This window comes from Eurosta solidaginis, chromosome 4, assembly GCF_040869045.1.
Source record: "Eurosta solidaginis isolate ZX-2024a chromosome 4, ASM4086904v1, whole genome shotgun sequence".
Lineage (NCBI taxonomy): Eukaryota > Metazoa > Arthropoda > Insecta > Diptera > Tephritidae > Eurosta > Eurosta solidaginis.
The window spans coordinates 81,100,623-81,124,526 of NC_090322.1; the positions used below are offsets into that span (position 1 = coordinate 81,100,623).

General features: G+C 40.7%; 1 protein-coding gene across 5 annotated transcripts in view; it reads left to right on the plus strand.

Moving 5' to 3' along the window:
• Positions 1–23,904, plus strand: part of Socs16D (Suppressor of Cytokine Signaling at 16D) — a 687,555-nt gene that overhangs the window by 350,168 nt on the left and 313,483 nt on the right. Inside the window, exon 10 of one of the 5 annotated variants that reach the window (XM_067782192.1) lies at positions 2,441–2,875. The exons of the other annotated variants lie outside the window; for them this stretch is intronic. Within the exon in view, the coding sequence (XP_067638293.1) occupies positions 2,441–2,485 (45 nt within the window). The 3' untranslated portion in view covers positions 2,486–2,875. Of the gene's footprint in view, positions 1–2,440; positions 2,876–23,904 lie in introns of those variants that run through there. 5 annotated transcript variants of the gene reach the window in all.

Genomic DNA, 23,904 nt, shown 5'->3' on the forward strand with positions numbered 1-23,904 from the left:
CCGCCGGTAACCAATTTTTTCCTCGGCGGGAGTACGAAGTGCTTTGGAGATATGCTCCCACTGCTCCTGTATTCCTTCAGGATGAGTTGTGCTCTCAGAGAGCAGGTGTGAGAGTCAAGTTGCGAAATCATTGGCAGTCTGTTGTGATTGAAGCTTTTCGACGTCTAGCTTTCCTTGTGTTTTTTGTTCCTTGGTTTTAGCCGCGTTGAGGCGGGTGCGTATTTTGGCTGCGACGAGATAATGGACCGAGTCGATGTTAGGTCCTCGGATCGTGCGCACATCTAAAACACTGGAGGCATGCCGTCCGTCTATCACAACGTGATCGATCTGATTGCGAGTATTTCGATCAGGAGACAGCCATGTAGTTTGATGTATCTTTTTATGCATGAACCTCGTGCTGGATATGACCATGTTTCGAGCACCGGCAAAGTCAATCAGCATCAGTCCGTTAGGAGAAGTTTCATTGTGTAGGCTGAACTTTCCGAATGTAGGGCCAAAAACACCTTCTTTCCCCACCCTGGCGTTAAAGTTGCCAAGCACGACTTTTATATCATAACGGGGGCAGCGCTCGTATGTGCGTTGTAATTGTTCATAAAAAGTGTCTTTCACCTCATCGTCTTTCTCCTCTGTCGGCGCATGGGCGCAGATGAATGATATATTAAAAAATTTTGCTTTTATTCGGATAGCGGCGAGACGTTCGTCCACAGGCGTGAACGCCAGCACTTGGCGACAAAGTCTCTCTCCCACCACGAATCCGACGCCGAAACTGCGCTTATTCGTATGGCCACTCCAATATATGTCACAATTTTTGATCTTCTTTCTTCCTTGCTTCGTCCAACGCATTTCTTGGATGGCGGTGATGTCAGATTTTGCTTTAACAAGGACATCAACCAGCCGGGCATCTGCACCAATCCCATTCAGGGAGCGGACGTTCCAGGTGCATGCCTTCAATTCATTGTCCTTCAAACGTTTGCCATGGTCGTCATCAATAGAGAGTGTATTTATCCGAGGCTTGTTGTTATATTTCATTGGAGTATGGTTTTACGTGGCGGATCCCAAGCGCAGCACGATTCGAACCCTCTCGACGTATAATTTGTTCCAAATCGACAAGGGACTCTAAAACACAACCTCTGAATATTCTGGAGTGTTTGCATTAAGATCTGGCGATTTACTTATCAAAACTCTTAATGTTAAAGGAGCTGAAAAGTTCCAAAAAGCAACCTTCGTTGGTATTATTCCAGTCAAAATTAGCTCACATAAAGCGCTTAACACTTCACAAGGAAGAATCTACTCAAGGAACATATCAACCTCTTAGAGGAGGAAGAATTCTAGCTAGCCAAAAAGCAGTCGATGTCAAAAAAGTTACGAAAAAAACCTCGCCGAAAGCGATGGATATTTTGTCGTTGTGCTCAGTCGGGTTCGATAAGTACTTTACGGTAGACCACAGCTTACCCACAACAGAGGAGAGGTAGCAATTCTTAAAATGCTCCTCCCATTTCGCCCACTTTTGTTTTTCTACAAGCTGTCTTATGCGGCGATTTATGTCCCTTAGTTGGGGTCACCAGGGTCGTGCTGTTTATAAGATCACGTTGTCTCCCTAGAATTGCGGCCTCCGCTGGAAAATGTGGCCAAATTTCCGGGACTTCCGGCGAGAATAAAACGAGCCGATGTGTATTCGATGACCTTGCGGAAAGCAAGCTCCCCTTGACGAGTATCAGTCGAGATGGGGAGGGCGATTGCCTGTATAAGTTTTGTAATCTTCCCACAAGTTGATGAGAGTTCGCTTGAGCGAAAGTAGTATGAGTAGGTGGTCGGGTGCCAAGGTGGTGGGGGCGCTGAGGTTCAGACGACGGGACACCTTGTAAAGTGAACAGCATTGTGTCATAAATAAAATATTTGTAAAAGTTACGGGGACGACAGATTTTGGGGTATATTCCAGAATATCCCGTGCGGTGTAACCTTACACGAGACATACAAGCAAGATTGTGGCCGTCCTAAAAAGATTATTTTCCAGCACACGCAGGTACTGGCCCCGGATTGAGTTCGATACCTTCACGGAGCAGGAAAATATGCCGCAGTCCCGCTGGAAGGATCTGCTGGGAGGATGAAAATTTTTGGAAGGAACCAAACAAGTTGAATGGAGTGACACTGAAATGGTAGCCCTTGGTCGGGATAAATCCCGAGTCGCTCCGGTACATAGAACCGGCTGCGCACGCAACTCGTCAACCTGATCAGTTTATTTTCTTTTTATTTTGGTACTCATAGGCAATGTATCAAATATAATAATCCACTTCATGTCCACAAAGGTGATATTAAAACAAAGGAAATTTTTTATGAAAAATACATACCTTATTATTAATTCGTTTTAGAGTGAGTCTCCTATGCACTTTTTGAATTTTAAGCATATATTTAAATATCACTAAAATTTTTTCTCTTACAGGTGTGGAAACTGTTTGGCGATATCGAAATTTCGCATATGACATAATAAGGAAAAACTATCGGTTTGATTCCAGTATAATATCAACATATACATACGTATGTTTCTATATTGCCGGGAATGTGGTTTGAATCCGAAAACAAATTTGAACAACCTATTTCACTTTGGCTTGAAATAGTATACGTGTATTGTATACCTAGTAGTAGAAACTAGGACTTAGGACTTAGACCTGGGCCAGTGTCGTGTTATACTATCCGAGACCGAAATCATTTTTTTAATCAAAGAAACTGTGAATCGGATTAAGGATATATGTAAAATAGTGTCTAGGATATTATCATTTTTACGAATAGTTTGATAGTTTCATATCTATCCTTTGAGTGAAACGGCTTTTCCATACGTGATGATATAACAATATACGGCCCTGAACATTTGATTTAATTGTTGAACATACGGCTATTTAAAAACTAACTGGGGTAATTTTAAACTACAATATATTAAATTACTATCCCAGTGTTTAAAGAAAAACGATGACGGCATCTCTTAGAAAGGAACCCGTGAAAGACCTTTCTTTTGTTGCAAATGACATTTACGTCCCATATATAGTGTGGTAACAACATTCTTCACCACGGTAACGAAATCATGTGGTAACTTTTACACCCTTTGGTAGTCTACCCACGAAAGTAACCGGATAATTCTTTACCCACAAAAGTAGGTGGTCACACAAACCCACAAAAGTAGGTGGTCGAAATAACCACACAACCGCTGTTGTTTAGAAAAAGGCAAAACTGTAAAATAAATAATTGTAGGCGCAAATAAGTAAACATAATAGTAAAAAAGTGTTGTCTCTTGCTATATATATTTGTTTACATTATGTCCTTTCACAGAATAAATTACCTATGTAAAAACTTAGCCGTTAGCCTCGTGTGTAAAAGTGACACATTTTTGTTGAAGCGAAGAAAACTACCTTTTAAATTTCCCCACAGACATTGGTGCGTTTTACGTTGAGCATAGTACAGGTTTACAAGTATGATATGTATGAGAAGGAAACAATTCCTTTCTGTTTCTAACACACTGCCGTTTGACACTTCGGTGACTGTCAAACTATTGCGGAACTCAGTGGAATCTGCGTGGAAGATGCGTTTGACACTGAAAGAAGTGTCAAAATTACCGGGGTTGCTGTCGTGGAAAGCGACACAGGGGAAAAAAAAGAAGGGAATATCAGACATGGGTTGCTGTGATGGTACATTTTTTTAACGAATTTAGTATGAAAATGTAGTGCACCTATATGGGTCCTACAGAAAATTATTCAAAAGTCTTGAATTGTAGTATCTGAGGACGCGTAGTTATTCCAGTATTAAGAATACAAACACGGGTGCTAAGTTTTTCTATCCGCTGAAAAGTTCTCCAGGAAAAACAGTTTGAAGCCGAGCGTTACCACTTTGGCCAGAATCGCGGATAAAAGAACTGGTAATGATATTCGGTCACATAACGTTCTCGGTACTATTTTTTTCGGTAACGCTCAGAATCGGGGCGCTAAAGTGGTAACATTTTAATGTGCGTCGACGGATCCTCCAAGGCATACAATCACTATCAATGTTAATGCGTGAATGCTGCCACTACATTAAGGTGATATATTAAAAAGCCTACCGAGAATTCGTTGGCCAGTATATCCATTTTCATAGGCAGTCCTTAAATATTCGCGCTCACCGGACAATTTCATTTTAAGATCACATATCTAAAGTAGAACAAAACATTTAGGTACAATAAAAGTATTCTTATTTAGTCGAAATACACTATTACCACCATTGCATTTATGATGTGCTTAAGCTTTCGGTTAAAAAATAAATGTTCGTTCCACAGCTCCTATCACACCCGAAATCCCTCATGTTGGCATCCTGTTTTTCTCGATTGCTCAAGGAAAAAGTTATATATAAAAGCAACATTGTTACTGATGCGATAGCGCTACAGAGTGCCAGTTACTTTTCGAATCGCAATTTATTTTCGCTTCGCACTGCTTTCGAATCGCGCAGCGCCCAGATCACACGGCCACTCCCATAGCTGCTGTCTACGTAGCCTATCTGGGACCAATGTTGGGCACCAGCCTTTTCTCCCGTCTTTCCTTCTTATTTCCGGCACGACGAGTAGGTCAGGGAAATATGCTCCTTATCCCTTTTACTACCCAATGCAGCTCTTGGTCGATGTCATTTTTCCAGATGTTCTGGCGTCGGCAATGGTAATCCCCCGACGGGTGCTTTTGTCGCACCGTCGCACAGGGCACTCTGACACTCTCCCAAGGTCCCAGGGCCAAAAAACACACGCGACCTACCCACATTCAACCAACACGCCCTCACCCCCCGAGTGACGACGTCGTCCTCGTCAGAATATTACAGTTGAACTGTAATTGGAAAGATGACGGAGATAGTTGCCTTCATAAAGCGACACGACGTCCGCATAGCTGCGATACAAGAGAAGAAACATACAGCAAAATCTACTTTGCGGGCTTGATGCGGCTATAACGCCCATATAAAATATTGCGCGAGATAGGCCTTAATGATAGTCGAGGCTTAAAAAATGGTTTAGCGTTAAACGCTTCTTTATTTAATAAAGATTAACAATCAAATGTCTCTTAACATTTTCTTACAGCTAATATTTATCATGATTAAAATATTACCTGGCAAAACCGGTGAGAGGAAAATTACGTTTAAAAAATTTTTAAACTCTTACTGTTCATTTTTCATGATAAAAGAAGGTAAAACCATTCTCTCTCAAAGAAAACACAAAACAAAAAAAACCTTTGATTTCTTTTACTTTTTTTAAATGCCAAATAAATAAAATTAAATTATGTTCAATTGTTTTAAAATCGGTTTTTGTGAATCGAATGTTGGATTAGGAGACCACGCTTATTCTCATGTGCCCTACTGCTCAAAAGAATGATCTAGGTTGGAGTTACTCATTCATTCGTTAATTGGCGCTTAATCGCCTAGGCAATTTTGGGAGCACCAAAGGTGATTGGTGGAGATCTCATCAGCTAGGGAAAACCATTCACTATCTCTTGTTTGTATCCGTCAGCAAAACGCCAGAAGTTGTATGTTCTAATAATCTTAGATCTGCTGCTAGAATTTACTTCCGTATAAGGTGAAAGAAGTAGCATGATAGGGAATCGCTTTGTCTGGAGCCTCTTTTGGTTTCAACTGGCTCAGAGAGGTCCTTCCCAGTCCAAAAATGAACTGCTTAGATAGAGATAATGGTAATGGGCGCAGCAGTTTATAATATTCAAAGGTAATATTTACGTTATCGTTGTTTTATTCGAGTTACATAGGACCTTCACAGCTTCTCGCAGATTAGCTAAACTTCATCATCTAGCTGAAGTTTGCTAGTTCGTGGAGGCTAAGTTTGCCAGCTTTACTGTGCTGGCCTATCATACCGAAAGTCCCACGTGATGGGTCAATTCAAAAACTCTAAATTTAAAAGAAAACTTTGCCTTAATCTCCTCGGGGCTATATTACATCAAATTATAATTATTTTTATTTATTTATTTATTTAAGCCAATCAGCATACAAATCTTATAGGCTATTTAGAATATATATATATATATAGTAAACAATAAACAACATTTCAATACGTTATTTATAAAGAGTAGTTAAAGAACTTAAAAGGCTATCTTCCGAAACTGAAAAATCTATCTCGATAAATCTAGCAGTTCTATTAAACTCATTTAAGACTCTAGTAATTGGAGCATTTTTCACATAAAGAGCTTTAGAAATACCAACATGGAAGAACTCGGAGCTACGCAGAGCTCTAGCTGGAATGTTTATTAGAATCCTTTCAAGGAGCACGGGGCAATCAGCAACACCCCGAAACAAATCAAAAATGAAAGGCAGCGGCAAAATTATTCTCATGCTCTGCAATGATTTTAAACTAATCAATAGGCATCGCGCTTCTTAAGTCGGAATAGGGTCCGATAACGTAAGTTGCGAAATGAAAATTTTAAAAATACCTTTTGGATCCGTTCAATTCTTACAATATGACAACTGTAGTATTGCGACCAAATGAAACAGGCATACTCAAGCTTGGAACATGGCATACGATTTTGAAATCAAAGGTTAATATGGCTTGCAAAAGTAAATTTCGAATCGAAAATTACTCCTAAGTCTTTAATTTCACTTACCCGCGACAAGGGCGTATTAGATATATGATATGAGGTATCAATGATATTCATACGTTTCGAAAAAGTAATATGAAAACACTTACTTATGTTGTGTTAGCCGATTATTTTTACACCAGTTACTTAATTATCCAAATCTAATTGCATCAATTCAGAATCATGAATGCTATTGATTATAGAATATATTTTAAGGTCATCCGCGTACAGCAGAAATCTTGCTGTAGAAAAGCAAGAGCAAATGTCATTGATAAACAAGACAAAGAAAATTGGGCCCACAATGTTTCCTTGTGGAACACCAGGTCAGGCGACGAACGGAAGAGACCTAACATTGTCAACCACCACCATACAGTGACGATTATATAAGTAGGATACAATCCATCTCAGGAATACAGAATGGAATCCCATCAGGGCTAGTTTTTTAGTCAAGAGTTGAATGTGAAATCCGATCAAATGCTTTAGATAAGTCAGTATACACTGTATCAAATTGACATCCTGACTGAAAGGCTGCGATGCAGTCATCAGAAAAATAGCCGAGTTAGACACAGTTGAGCGTGCCGGAAAAAGGCCATGCCGGAAAAAGGCCATGCTGTTCTGGACATACGATATTCTTGACAAAGAAAAGTAGTTTCTCTTGAATAATGCATTCGAAGAGCTTTGCTGTGGCGGAACGTTTTGAAATAGTTCTATAATTGCTAACGTCATTTTTAGTGCCACTCTTGAAAATAGGTGAGATCAGAGGTAATTTCCAAGCGTCAATAAAGGTACCCGAAGACAAGGAATTGTTAAAAATTAACAAGAGTGGATAAACTAGGGTATCGCACTGTTTGAACACAATTACAGACAAACCATCAACATCGGTATTTGACGAGGGTTTAAGTCGGGAAATGCCTCTAACGACATCGTCATTAGACAACACAAGGTTCCCAAAATCCTAAGCAGGATGTGTGTTAAAACAAATGTCGTCACAATTGCCAGAATCGGATACAAAATTTGCCATAAAATATTCGGAAAAAAGATTTGCCGCATCCACAGGAGTATCAACCACTTTGTCGCCGAGGAAAATATATGATGGAATATTAGATACAGCCTTCTTCGAGTTAACGAAATTTAAAAATTAATGTCTGCTTCCTGAGTCGGTGGGCGCACCGAGGTCGATCTCAGTGGGAATAAGTGGGTTGGAAATAAAAAAAAAGAGAAGACGTTATAATAGGTGAACTTTATTGGGTTAATTCATAAAATAGCTAGGTTACAATATTACTTGACTGTATTGTGGATTTGATTTTAAGTTTTCTTCACAATTTAAAATGTAATGTCTGTGTAAAAATTTATCAAGGCACGCAAATTTCTTTTCACACTCTTTATACTTATCGTAAAAAGCCCTATTTTGACTATTTTTAAATTTACGGAAGAATTTATCTTTCAAATTGCGAAGTTTCATCAGGGCAGCATTGTGCCAAGGAACTTTGTATTTTTTCTTCGAAAGCACAGGTAAAATTACCCAACACACAGAGGTGGTCACCACCTACTTTGTTCAGAGACAATGATATAATATTGTCAACGTGAGCGGTATATAGCTCATGCATGCTATTCGGTGGAATATAAGATGCACAAATAAACGCGGAGTCCGAGATACCTTGAATGTGAACACAAATTTGGTCAAGCAACAAATTATTATTATCCAATATTATCTCAGAAGGATGATGTTTGCAATGAAAATCGATAAGAACTCCACCACCCCTTGTACATCCTGTAAGGTCAGAGTTTCTATCTTTCCGAAAAACATTGTATATGTTGGAGTCAAAATATTCTTCGTCGAAAAAGCTTTTATTCAACCACGTCTCTATGATGACGAAAACATCATACTCTTGATTTGAACTAAATAACCGCACAAGATGATATTTTGTTCTAATTCCAGCCATGTTTTGCATATAAATGCTTAAATGATTGCTTTTTACATCTGAACCAACCGATTGCTGTCGGACATCGGTTGGAGAACGGCGTTTTTTTATGTAAACTTAAACGGTCGCACAACTATATTTTTTGGCCATACCTCAGGCAATAGCATTTTCGGATACAAATTGGCAACGCCAATCTTGTCTCAGAGATTTAAGATCAACATCTTTTTTAATAAGGCTACTGCAAACTATGGAAGCTTCCTCTAACCCTGTATGTTCAGCAAAATACTTTTTCAGCTGATCAGCCGTCACAGAAGTCGAAAACGGCGATAGGTGCAACCACTTCCTTTTTGAAACAGCGCGTAATTCCCTGTTGTTGCTCGAACCAATAACTAAAGGTTGAGCTAATTTACGAGAATTATTTTTGTTTGAAGTTTTTCCATTGTCATTAAAAGCACCATCGGCTTTGTTTTGATTCATCTGATCGATGGGAATCCGAATAGCTGCATTTTCGGTGGCAGCATTAGAAGCGACTTCAGCATTATTTTCATTTTTTTGCTTAGTCCTTTTTTTATTACGGACAGTGTGCCACTCACTGGAGTTAGCAGTAGCTGCAGTTTTATTAGCAAGCGTTGCATTAACTGCGCTAGTGGTAGAAGCAGCATCATGAGAGGACGGCGTCATTTGAGTCGGAGCGACAGAAGCAGTATCAGCAGATATATACACAACATTATCAGCCCCGTTTGCATTGCTAATATCACCAACAGTAGCAGTAGACAATGATATTGTTTGTTTATCTGATTTGTTAGCCATATTCTGCATTTGTGTTTGGTAGCCACCAACAACACTACACCTGTCATCAAGCTTTGAGTGTAAATCGAGCATCTCAGCTTGAAGAGTGTCAACATCTTCTCTCAAACACTTATTGTTTTCTTGCAAAACACTAACAGCTGACAATAGTTCGGCGTTAAGTAGTTTAATTTCGGCAAGTTCATCTAACGCCAAAACAAGCGATTGTTTACTTTTGCCTTGCAGGTTAGCACTCGAGACTGTAGCGGTAAGAGGGGAATGAAGGGATTTACGGCGGATGGCTTTACACTCATTGCAGAAAAACGGGGTATTTGTGCTCAACAGATAGTCAAGATCTGCCTGCTGAATACCAACACAATGAAGGTGAAAGAACTCGTTGCATTTAGAGCACTCAACTTTTGGCTTTTCGCGATCCACTCTCTGCCCACAACAACAAGTCATTTTAAATTAAATTAAAATAGGAAAAAATTGAAATTTATTTATTATTTCCTGATACACAATGATTGATTATTATCCACTGCAGCGAAATACAAACAGAATATAAACAATGCGCATTAAATATAATGCAGAAAGGCGGTGCAATTAAAAAACACGACCGTACAACTGATTATACTGCCATCTTGGCAGTAAGTCTCCAAGCATAATTTTGATCTCAGGGCGAGAGCCACGTCGCCCCTTTTTTGTCGCTTGTCACCCAAAACTATCTGCTAAGGCGTACGAAATTTTGGTGCCAAGGCAATGCCATTTTTGGGGGATGGGCCAGCACACTACCAATATACCATGGCGACGGGATTTGGCGGTACAGCTGGTGATTTCAGCCTCCACCAAATACCATACTCCAACTGGACGATGATGTTCAGCTAAGTTTCAAGGAGCTACAGCGAAAAACGATTTTAAAACAATTCGTTACAATTTTCAACTAATACGTTTCTCACGGCAGCCGGTTCTATGCCACTCTGGATTTTTTTCCCCGACCAAGGGCTGCCATTTTAGTCTAACCGCATTTAATTTGTTGCGTCCCTCGGAGCAGCTCCTTGCAGCTGGACTGTTCCATACCCTCCTGCTCCGGGAAGGTATTGAACCTAACCCCGGTCGCAGGCCGTAGTTCTGCTGCATATGTCGGAAAAGGATTTGTAAAAGATGGCTACATCGTTCGGGCTGTTCTGGATTGGAACCCAACGTTCATAGCCCCGAAATGTCCACGAAACTTTTGTGGCTCCCTGCTGTTCACGTCCAAGAACGACCCGCGGTTCACTCTCAAGCGTACCTTCGCCACCTTCAACAGCGACACTGTCCAGCAGGCCACATCAACTGTCCGCTGGTGCTCGTACCAAACGGCACCTCCACGTTACGCGGCCGCTGTAACTCATCACTAAAATCTACGTAGCAAGAACAGTAGTAATGCCGAGAAACACCTTTTACCCCGCATCTCCCTTCCTTTTCCGACACACGTACTCGCGTAAGAAGGAGTCATCAACTCCTCCACGCCGTTTGTTCCGTATGCCAGCTTAGAATATTTACGATCACGACATTGGTCCAATGCATTTCATGCCTTGGCCGATGCCACCATCATAGATGCGCTGGGCTTAGAAACGGCAACCGTCCGACCGGTACATGCGTTGCACCGTGCTGCCAAAGCACAAGTACCAACTCATCGACACCAGGTACTCCAGCAGCAATCAAACAGCACACTCGACAAAGCCTATACCCTTCAAGGCATCTTCATCCATCTCTCACCCCAGAGTGACGACTGCCCCACCCCGCCCCCCCCCCCCCTCCCCTTCTGTTAAGTATTTGAAGTCACACGGCAACTCTATCAGCCCTTGCCATTCTTGCTTGTTTTCATTTGTGCTACTATTTGCTACTTCTCAAACTGCACTTATGTACTTATGTATAAAACAATAACCTTAGCTGTATCATATGTGAAACTATGTATATACGCACATACATATGTATATATGTAGGTGGACAACTATGTACTGGAGAGTTGCAAATAAAATTATTATACGGAAAGGCGTGAATCAGAGACGTTCCTTTTTCTTTACTCGTTAACATTTGGCATCCCTTGCGGGGAAACAAGCCCGCGACCTTTAAAAAGTCATAGGAAAAATCACGGCCGTATAATTAACTTACAAAATAAAGGCCTTTCGAACGATTCTGGTGTAGATTATATGCAGATTATTCGCAGGTATCTACATTTTGCTCTACGCAAGCTACGTACATTCCAACAATGCGATAATTGCTGCTCTACACATAACGGATCCATACTGTGGAAATATCACGTGATTCTAACTGGATATTTTTATACTTCAAGCTTGAAGCAATATTTCAGCTCTACGCCGGTATTCTGGAAATTTTTTGCACGTCCACAAAGCGGTACATAGCACCATGAAGACTTTAATAAAGCAACAAACATGTGTTGCAAATTTAATCATGAATTTGAAATTTGCAAAACAGCCAAAACCAAGCAAACCAAAGGATTCTTAATCGGTCGTCGTTCGCTGCTTTGCCAATACTGGGAAAAATATGTAAAGAGGTACGATGACGTATCAAGTGCTGCTGAAGACGCCACAACCAGTGAACTGGCTCAACCGATTTTGGATGCTTACACTGAAATCGAGCGTATTTACATGGAAACATTAGGAGAGTTGAACGACATGATTGGGCAGCTACTAATTCTTCTACCATTTCAGAGTCACAGAATGCGACAACAACCACGCCACTTGACGTGCAGTTAAGTCAAAGACTACCACCAATCAAAATCCCACCGTTTGACGGCTCGTTTCTACGTTGGTATCCTTTCAAGGATTTGTTTACATCAATTGTTATCCAAAGTCGAAACCTATCCAACACGCAGCGCTTACAGTACCTAAAGGACAGTCTCACCGGTGAAGCTATAACCTCATTGGATAATATCGCAACAACAGACGCTAACTTTGGTGTAGCTTGGGAGCTCCTAGAACGCAAGTTTCATTTCATTTATTTGCAGTCAATGGAATAAATCCTTACAGACTAAATATATTAAATAGTTCTTAAATTCAATGTAGAGCTAAAAGAATGAAACTTATATACATATGTATATGGATCAGAGAACTTAAAATGCAGAGTTTTAAATAATTAAAAATTTAAACCTTGGTAGTGAAAAATCCAATGAAACCGTAACGCTCAGTGAGTTAAACTCACGTATAGCACGGGCAATAGGAGAATTACAGGCATAATTAGTTCTAAGATTATCACCATAAAAGGGATAGAAATTTCGGAGATAACGTTGAGGGACATTAAATCGAAACCGCTCCAGCAAGTACAGGCAGTCAATAAACCCATTAATAATGTTATAAGCGAAACTTAAGCAGATAATAGATCTACGATCCAACAAGGTCTTAAGGTTTAATAGCAAGATACGAGAACAATAAGGAGGCATAGGTTCAGAGAAGTTTAAAGGTCGAAGAGCATATTTAAGAAAGATCTTCTGTATACGCTCTATTCTATTTACAGCTGTCTGCTGGCTTGGCCTCCAAATAAAAACTGCATATTCCAAACGCGACCTAACAAAGGCCGTGAATAATAACTTGATCGTATACGGATCTGAGAATTTTATAGTATTACGCCTAACGAAACCAAGCATAGAATATGATTTAGCAGTTATATAGTTTACGTGATTGTTAAACGAGAACTTACTATCAAAGATAATACCAAGATCTTTAATCTCATTAACACAGTGAAGCTCACAATTTGAAATTCTGTAAATCGTATGTAGTGTACTAGTTGTTTTCGCATAAGTTATGTGGAAACATTTGGCGGGGTTCAAGGAAAGATGAGATTCCTCGCACCAGTGGTAAAGTTTGTTAATGTCATTTTGTAATCTTGAGGCATCATCTGGCCCCTTAAATGCTGAGAATAGCTTCAGGTCATCAGCGTAAAGCAAACACTTGGCGAACGAGAAGCAACTACTTATGTCGTTGATAAAACGAATAAAAAATAACGGTCCCAATATACTACCCTGAGGTATACCAGACGTGGCAACAAAAGGCTTGGAGGATACACCATCAATATTAACAACACATTGCCTGTTAAATAAATAAGAGGCAATCCATAGCAGAAACGAGGAATGAAATCCAAGAGAAGCTAATTTTCCTAGTAAAACTCTATGAGAAACTCTATCAAAAGCTTTAGAGAAATCTGTGTAGATGCAATCCACTTGAAACCCAGCAGAAAATCACTCTATACAATATTCACTAAAGACGGCAAGATTAGAAACAGTTGACCTGCCAGCGACAAATCCATGTTGATAGGGAGAAATGAGAGATTTAACAGCAAAACTTAGCTTTGCATTGACGGCATGCTCAAAAATCTTGGAAATAGTAGACAGCTTGGATATGGGCCTGTAGTTGCGGACATCGTTCTTGTTACCACTTTTAAAGGCTGGGGTAATGGAAGTTATTTTCCAATCATTAATGAACGTCCCAGAAGACAAGGATTTATTGAAGATCAGTCTTAACGGATATACTAAAGCTGGACAGCACTTTAGCACTATAGGATACAAGCCATCAGCATCAGACCGATAGGAGGATTTTAATTTATTAATGGCTTTACTAATATCCTCAGAAGAGAGACATAGCGATCCAAAGTTAACAGCACAGTCCTGACTCTCCGGAAATTCAAATATTTGATTATTATCTTCTGGGCCAAAATTCGATTTGAAAAACTCTGCAAATAAATTGGCTGTTTCAGTTGGAGAATTCGCAGAATTGTCATCTAGAAAAACACCAGTTGGGACACTGGCGCAGCATTTTTTTGACTTTATGTAGTTCCAGAAGGATTTCGGATTCGATTTAATGCTCGACTCAATGTTACGAATGTAATTGGTGTATAGATACTTATCCAAATTGTGGAAACTCCTAAGATAAAACTTGTATTTAGTAAAAAACAAATGATTCTTCGCGATTTTGAATTTTTTAAAGTATTTGTTCCTAAGATTCTTCAATTTCTTTAAGTCCCTCGAATACCATGGCAATTTATAGGATCTTTTTCTTTTAACCGGGATCCATTCCAAGCAGTGGTTGTATAAAATAGTTTTGAAAGTGCGGAAGCTATTAGCGGTATCAAGTCTCCCAAGTAGCTCCTCCCAGTTTATTTGAAATAAGCAATCATTAAAACCGGAGAAATCAAATCAATTAAAATTGAAAGAAACACAATTAATATTATCACTAATAAATACAAGATCTAAAAGTCTGTTTAGAGAATTAACATTATTGTTAATTTGAAATAAATTTAGGCTCAATAAATTATCAATGAGGTACAATTCATGATTTCCAGAAAGATTAGAAGGCCTAAGGCCGTTATTAGGTTAAAATCACCTAGCACACAGAGATGATTATCACTTAAATCACTTAAAGCTAAAGAAACAATATTGTCTGTGTGAGCCTTGTATAACTCAAGTGCACTCGAAGGTGGTACATATGATGCCATAACGTACAGAGAACCTTGCGAGGTGGTGCCAGTTAAGCAAACGCAGATCTGGTCCAACAAAGTATCATTAATTTTTAGTTGCACTAAAGAAGCTCGAAGTTCACATTTGACGGCAATTAAAACACCACCGCCTCGATTGAGGCCAGTTTTTTCTGCATCACGATCCTTGCGAAATACATTAAAAAGGTTGGAGTCAAAAAACTCAGAATCAAAAAATTTTTCATTAAGCCATGTTTCCACGAATACGAAGATGTCATAATCTAACTGCGCGCTAAACTTGTACACCAGGTCAGCTTTGGTCCTCATGCCAGACAGATTTTGATAATAAATTTTCAGTCCACTGATATTTTTAATAGGGGGGAAGTCACGCCTTACTAACTCCGTAGCGGCTTCCGATGAGCCCTTTGAAAAAACTGAAAAGGCTTTACCACGACGTTCACCGGCCAAAGATCTGAGCATAACACGTTCTCTTACGACGACCCAGGAACACCCAACTTGAAACTCACTCGAGTCAGAGTAGACAGCGAAACATCTTTTTTAACCAGTTTGGCACATGATAGAAATTTCGCCTCTATCTTTGTTTGCTTAGCCACATAATCAATAATATTAACCTCTGACACAGATGGTGAAAAAGAGGAAATATGAAGCCATTTATAGCGATCGGCAACATCAAGGTCAGTGCAAACACTAGTACCAATAATGCGAGCCTGTTTGTTATTATTATTATTCCTGCGCCCCCTACTCATCATCTCAGTCAACTGCCGATTTTCATTATCAACAATTTCGACAGCATCAACAATAGGCTCGTGGGGTTAAGTATTGTTATTGGATGGCTGGATGGGTCTAATGTTGTCATTCACCGTGACTGCATTATTACTACTATTAACACCTTCAGGCATTGAAATTGTACCAGCGTCAGCATCATCATTGTCATTTTGAATTTTATGTTCATTTTTGTCTTTATTTACATTTTTATTTCTTCGATTCTTTTTATTTCACACTATTTTCCATTCGTTTGAGTTACCGGATTTGTCAACAGTAACCGGAGTTGGCGAAGTTAGTTGCGTAGCAGCCGCACTAACAATAGGCACCACACTTGAAGAGGTAGCAACAGCAGCAGCATCATGAGGCAGAATATTCGACGGTGGATGTGCATAGGAAGCAGCATCAGTCTGGTTGTATAGTCTCTCAACGGCTTTAGCAACGCCGTCAGCAGATCCAAACGCAGTTGAAGTATTAGCAACAGCATCATTATTAGGCATCAGTGTCGACGGTGGATGAACAGCACCGTCGACGGAGCCACTAGCGACTGTTGACACGCACGAAGAAGCTGGCTGCTTTGATGTAGACAAGTTGCTGTTTACACAGCACAATTACTCAAATTTCGTGAGCAAATGAGACAAAATAGAATTGAAGAGAAACTGTTTTTTCTCGTAAGCCCTCATTATCTTTATGCAAAACAGTCATAGCAGAAAGCAACTGAGAGTTAAAAATTTTCAACTCAACAAAATTTTCATTAGCAGTTAGCGGATTAGGCATTTGCACTAGAGTAGCTTGTTGTTGTTGTAACGAAGAGTTATGTGAAGCAAAATTGTCATTAGCTGATAGCGGATTAGGCATTTGCACTAGAGTAGCTTGTTGTTGTTGTAAAGAAGAGTTATGTGATGTAATAGACTCGTCTTGTTGAGATGGAGCACACAAACCACAAATGTAAATATTGTCAGCATTGTTTAGATGGTTTAGGTCGGCAGACAAGCTACCAACAACACAACTCATATGGTAAATTTCTCTGCAATTTTCACATTGCACCGAAGTTTGGGCGCGATCCACTCTATGGCCACAGAAACAAGGCATAATATTGCAATTAATAAAATATGATAAAGATAGAAAAACCAAGAGAGTCAATGTCTCTATCACAATTTTAGATTGTAATTTTTATTGTTAAGCGACACTTAACAAAAGCACAAATTTAAAGAAAACATTAGAGCGCAGCAAAAACACGTCTGTTCGCGTCAATCACTCAGCATAGACATTTGACAACAAGCGGATCATTATCAATGCACATCTCACCGAAATAATGACACTGACACCAATTCGAAAGGAGTCAGCTGCGAGCTTGCGATCATTAATTGACAAGGTCACTGCATCGTTGCGTGCATTGGAACAACTTGGGCGTCCAATTGCACATTGGGACGATTGGTTGATCTATACGGTTGTACACAGAAAACACTTCCAACCTTTGAGGAGTTTCGCCAATTTATCGAAAACCAAACCAAATCATTAGAAGTTGTGCAAAGTTTTTCGGACTCTAAGCCAAACAGTCTACCGTCTAAGGACGATCCAAAATCGAAACAGCCGGGTGTGAAGACGTATCACACCACCACATTAAACTGTCCTTGCTGTGCGGGCAAGCATTACATCCTTTTCTGTACAAGTTTTCGAAACCAAACGCCACAACAGCGCTACAAGGTAGTACAACAGTCGAAACTATGCTCAAACTGCTTACGACCGAATCATAAGTGCCAACAATGCCCTTCAACCGGCCGTTGCCAAAAGTGTAATTTGACTCATCACACAATGCTACATGAGTATTACACGAATACCTCTTCAAATCAGTTCAGCTCTATGCCAGCTGACTCAAACCAACGGCCGATATCTACACACAACGCATCAATCGCCCAGGCGACTTCATATGATATTCCTTCAGTGCTACTCGGCACAGCATTAATTGAAGTAAGTTCTGACAGCGGTCACACACACAATGGTGCTCCGTGCCTTGCTAGATAGCGGAGCCGAAGCAACGTTTATCAGCGAGTACGCTGTAACCCAATTGAGGTTACTAAAGTCGCCGCTGCGCATACCATTAAATGGTGCAAATGGCGAAAGATTGACCACAACGACTGGCTCGGTTGAGTTCACGCTACACTCGACTACATCTACATTTGAAAAGTGTGGCCATGCGCTTGTATTACCACGCGTGGGAAACCCATGTCCATCCGTCAGCAGACCTCCCGAGCAATTCACAACCTTTTGCCAACTTGAGCTTGCTGATCCTAACTTCCATAAGTCTGGAGCTATAGACGTAATTCTAAGTGCAGGTGACTATGCTGCTATCATACTTAACGATATAAAGCACTGTCCCAAATCAAACATAATCGCGCAAAAAACACAATTAGGATGGGTCATCTTTGGTAGATTGCCAACACAAGACAGTCCTTTCCTCAAACCCGCTTATGATTGTTACTCCACTAGTTTAGAGCTTGACGAGCTTATTCGTCTGTTCTGGGAGCAAGAAGAGGTAACGGTTCAACAAACCCTGACCATCTCATCTCACTGAACTCGCGTCAACTCAAGGAGCTGCACTATCCCTTTTGAACACGATGGAACGTCGTTTGCATCGTGATGCTACAGTGCGAAAGTTGTATCATGATTTTATATCCGAATATTCTTCACTTGGTCATATGGAACTCGCTAAGGATGCTACGACAACCGGGCGCGTCAATTATCTCCCCCATCATAGTGTGCTAAAAGACTACAGCACAACAACTAAGCTACGCGTAGTGTTTAACGCATCCAAGCGCAGTGAGTCAGGACTGTCATTGAACGATTGTCTGTACACCGGTCCAAAATTACAAGGTGATCTCGCCTCTATTGTTTTGAACTGGCGAAGGTACCGTATCGCATGCACAGTGGATATTGAAAAAATGTACAGGCAAATACAGGTTAATGCCGACGACGTTGACCTGCAACGCATTTTATGAAGATATGACGACCGGGAGCCAGCTTCAACCTTTCGCTTGTTAACGGTTACTTATGGCACCAATTGTGCGCCGTTCCTTGCGATGAAAGTACTGCAGACGCTCGCTAAAGACGAAGAACATAGGTTCCCTCTCGCTTGCAACACTCTACGACAAGAATTCTATGTCGACGACGTTCTGTCTGGTGGTGAAACCATAGCTGGCGTCAACCAACTCAGGAACGAATTACAACAACTTCTGCTAGCTGGAGGATTCAAGCTTCGTAAGTTTAACTCAAATTGTCCTGGCGTTCTTTATGAAATTGACCCTACCGATCGTGAGAAGAAGGGCTCCCATGAGCTTGGTACGGAAACTGAATCCAAGGCACTAGGAATTGTTTGGATGACACACGCTGATAGCTTCACTTACAGCATAAAACTCAACCCTGTCGATCGGCGGGTCACCAAACGAGAATTCCTCTCGGATGTCGCTAAGTTATTTGATCCGCTGGAGTTTCTGTATCCAGTGCTTATCAAAGGGAAAATATTATTTCAACATCTTTGGACCCTTGGAATCGAATGGGATGAGGAATTGCCTATTTCAATCCAAAGCGAATGGGAGTCGCTTCGGAAAGAACTAGCGAACTTACGCACTCTAAGAATTCCACACATCTGGCAATGCCACTTCGCTGTAATACCATGCATTTGCAGATGCATCGACACAAGCCTTTGCCGCGGTGGTGTACTTAAAGGTGGTTTCGGAACTTGGCATACATATAACACTGCTTATAGCTAAAACTAAAGTAGCATCACTTAAAATGATGACCATACCAAGGCTTGAATCTGCGCTGCCCTTTTGGCATCCAAGCTTATCGCGAAGGTTCAGGAAGTACTTAAACTTCAAAAAGTCGCCACATATCTTTGGTCCGACTCAACCACGGGACTTGGCTGGATCAGATCCGATCCCGGCAACCTGAAAGAGTTTGTGTGCAACAGGGTAACTCAAATCCATGAAATCACGTCTAATGAACAGTGGAGATATGTACGCACAGATGACAATCCAGCTGACTGCGCATCGAGGGGAATATCGCCGAATCAGCTAATAAACTATACACTCTGGTGGACTGGTCCACCATGGCTACGCTTACCTGAAGACGGATGGCCACAACTGCACCCAGGAACTCCTAATACACTACCAGAAACTAAATCTGTTAAAGTGCTAAACACGCAACCGGCTGATGTTTCCATTCTCGAAAGGTATTCGGATCTTGATAAGGTGCTTTTTATAACGGCCTGGTGTCAGCATTTCATTGCTATTACTCTTGGGTGGCCACACTCCACAACACCATACTGCCTATGGACTGAACGCTATGCCGCGCTGAAATCATGGATCAAACGAGTACAGCAAGAAGAGTATACCATTGAAGTGGGACAGCTACGTGCAAGCAAGAGCATAGAGAAAAAGAGCAAACTGGTTAGCCTAGATCCCTTTCTGGACTCAGAAGGTATATTACGTGTTGGTGGGCGGCTCAAAAACGCTGATTTATCATTAAACGAGCGACACCCAATGATTTTACCAAAAAACAGCAGCTTAACTGTTTTACTCATTAAACATGCACACAAACAATTACTCCACGCTGGAACGCAAGCGACACTGAGCCACATCAGACGACGATTCTGGGTGATACGCGGTCGCGATGCAGTCAAAGGTATAATCAGGAATTGCCTGCCTTGTTTCCGACAGTCCTGTAAACCACAGATGCAGCTGATGGGCCAATTACCCGCTCCTAGATGCAATATTTCCGTACCATTTGGGCACACCGGTGTGGACTACGCAGGTCCATTTCATATCCGTACTACCAAGGGGAGAGGGCATCGTGCATACAAAGGATATGTAGTCGTACTGGTCTGTCTAGCAACAAAGGCCTGCCATCTAGAGCTTGTCAGCGACATGACAACCGAAGCATTTATCGCTGCGCTGAACCGATTCATTGCTACGAGGAGACTCTGCACCGACATGTACAGCGATAATGGTACCACCTTCATAGGCGCAAACACCCTTTTGGTCAGCGAACGAAAAGCTCTGCAAGCACAACTTAGAGCAGCTGCATCATACACGTCGCGTCGCGAAATTAACTGGCACTTTATACCACCTGCTGCTCCAAACTTTAAGGGGCTTTGGGAGGCGGCGGTGAAAAGCATGAAGGTGCATCTGAAGCGAGTAGTTGGGACCACTACATTGACATTTGAGGAGTTTTACACAGTCTTAAAACAAATCGAGGCCTGTTTGAATTCGCGGCCATTAACTGCCATAACCGACGATCCCGGGCCCGGACACCGGGCCACTTTTTAATCGGCAGAGCCTTAACCAGCAATCCAGAGGCGTGTTCGCTCAACGCCAAGATAACTCACGTAAGCAGGTGGAAACAATTAACACAAATGTACCACGATTTCTGGGCACGGTGGTCGAGCGAATATTTACAAGGGCTTCAAGCGAGAAACAAATGGCAGCACCAACAAAGTGAAATAGCCATCGGACAACTCGTGTTGATACGAAATGAACGGTTGCAACCTACGCAATGGCCCTTGGGTAGAATAGTGTATATCCATCCGGGGTCAGACGGCATCGCTCGAGTCGCTACTGTCAAAACAAAATCAACCACCCTTAAACGACCAATCACCAAACTCTCGATCTTACCTATTGCAAATAGTATAGCAGACGGTGGGCGATCTGTGTTAACATGATTTCGCCCCAGTTTCGGACGAGGTGGGCGGAATGTTAAGTATTTGAAGTCACACGGCAACTCTATCAGCCCTTGCCATTCTTGCTTGTTTTCCTTTATTATTTGCTACTTCTCAAACTGCACTTATGTACTTATGTATAAAACAATAACCTTAGCTGTATCATATGTGAAACTATGTATATACGCACATACATATGTATATATGTAGGTGGACAACTATGTACTGGAGATTTGCAAATAAAATTATTATACGGAGAGGCGTGAATCAGAGAAGACGTTCCTTTTTCTTTACTCGTTAACACCTTCACTTCAGAATTCTGCAACGTAACAGTAACGGGTTAACAGGAAAGATCGCAGAGATAGTTGACTACATGAATAAAAATAATATACGTGTAGCCGCAATTCAAGAAACAAAGCTAACTGTCAGATCGGACCTCGGAACTTGCGATGGCTACAACATTCATAATCAAGATCGTGGTCTTGGATTTATCACTCGTAACACCGTACAATATTGTCAGTCTATTTCAACCTCCTAACATCAGTCGCAGGGATAATACCTTAGGAGTCAGGCGATGTTGACCTAGAAATATTTAACATCAATATTCCCCCTGCCACCTGTTGCCAAGTGGCTACCGCCCTGATATCCTTGGCGACTTCGACGCTCACCATGACCGCTGGTATTCCAGCTTGCCAGTAGACAGCAGAGGCAGGCAGCTAGCAGAGCAAATAGTCAATACAACTTTCTGGCCGATAAATGGCTATTAATTTTAAAAATTTTAAAAAGTTTAATCAATAGGATTAAATAGCCATACCAATGCTAAAACAAAAATACTAGTTTCAAGCGAACTTCTATGACTGACCAGACATTTAGATTTTTCAGGATTTATATATAATCTTCCCATGGAATCCCACTCACACACGTATATGTGTCAACTCTGATTTGGAGTCTGCTATTCATTTACTAATACCATCAAGCTGACAACCAATATACAGTTGGGCATTATCAGCATAGATATGGACATTTTTAAGGTTCTAGGTAAGTCGTTTATATACAACACAAAGAGAAGAGGACCAAGGATTGAGCCCTACGGTACACCTCGGTCTATAGGAAAGATATCGAACACATTACTATAGGTGATAACAGCTTGAAATCTATTAATCGTGTAGGATCTTACTAATCTAACAGCTTGAGTTGAAACCCCAAATAGGTTTTGAAGTTTACAGCAGTACAGCTTCGGCTTAGGCCTAAATCCTGACTGTCGATCAGTTATTAAATTGTTTATGTAAACATACTTATTTGATCATTCACAATCCTTTGAAATACTTTTGACATATAAGGTAATATGGCTATGGGTCTGAAATCATTGTTTGCTTTAAGGACAGGAACTACTAGGAAAGAAATGAGCTACGCGTCACCAGTTTAGTCGCCTCGTCTTAAAAACACATACTGGAAGATACTACAGGCCTGTCAAAATGCTGCAATCACAGCTTTCTCCTTATGACTCCCGAACACCACCTACATATTGAGGGCAAAGAGCACAACGAAATGCTGAACAGGCAGTTTTTGCCAAACTGTCACAAACCAGGACATCCTATCAAACAACTGCTTGATTTCGATTTCAATTTCGGTTTTGATTTCAACCCGTTTTTATGTTAACTTATATTTTTCAAAAACTTTTGACTGTTTTTTTTTTTTTTTGCACAGTCAGAACTCAGGATACTTGTTGCCTCTCCCATTTTTGGGATTTATTTAGCGCGTGGTGCCCCACGTTGGGCGCCAGTTGACAATATTAATGCTGGAAAGAATTGAAAATTATTTCGGAGTTGTGATCTCTTTATAAGTTTGTATGTGTTTACTTAAGAACTAATTCTAGCGCGGCCCTGAATTTCGTTCGATGGAAGACTCCCACGAGAAGAGGCAAAGGTATTTTAATTGAATTGAGCAGTTTTTGTTTGCAAAAGCAATTCAGTTGATGGGCAATCTGTGCCGCTAACTTGCATACTTGTGTACAGACTTGCTAAAGTAACCTGTATTGCTTCAGTCTTCTTTTCGTCCATTTTAATAACGTTATGCGCCACCTGATATCCTATTCCACGCTTAGCCACTAACACTCCGATTTATCAAGCGACATTCTCATATGCGTTTTTTGCAATATCTATTATTTTAATCAAATGTTCATAGTGCTCACCAGCGTTGCTAGAGTAAACTGTGATGCCGTCTATATAGACGGGGCAAAACCTTCCAACGCATGGGCGAAGGATATTACCAATAGCCCTCTGAAATATTTAAGAAGCATTCCGCAATCCAAAAGCAACTGAATAAACTCGTATTGTCTACGCAAAATGCCGTTTTTTTAATATATTTGGCTTCATCAATATCTGGTGAGAACCAGATTTTAAGCCAATTGTAGGAAAAACTTTTGCCTTTCCAAGGTTAGAAAATATCACATTGCAATCGGGTATTGGGTACATATTCGGTATTGTATTTTCGTTTAATTCTTTGAGATCGATAACCATTCTCATTTTTGGCTCATCATCTCCATTTGTATCTTTCTTCCATTTGTGACTTTAACTTTTTCTTATAATGTTTTCTTTTAACATTTTATTTATCACCTTATTAACAAATTCATTCGAACTTTTTGAATATG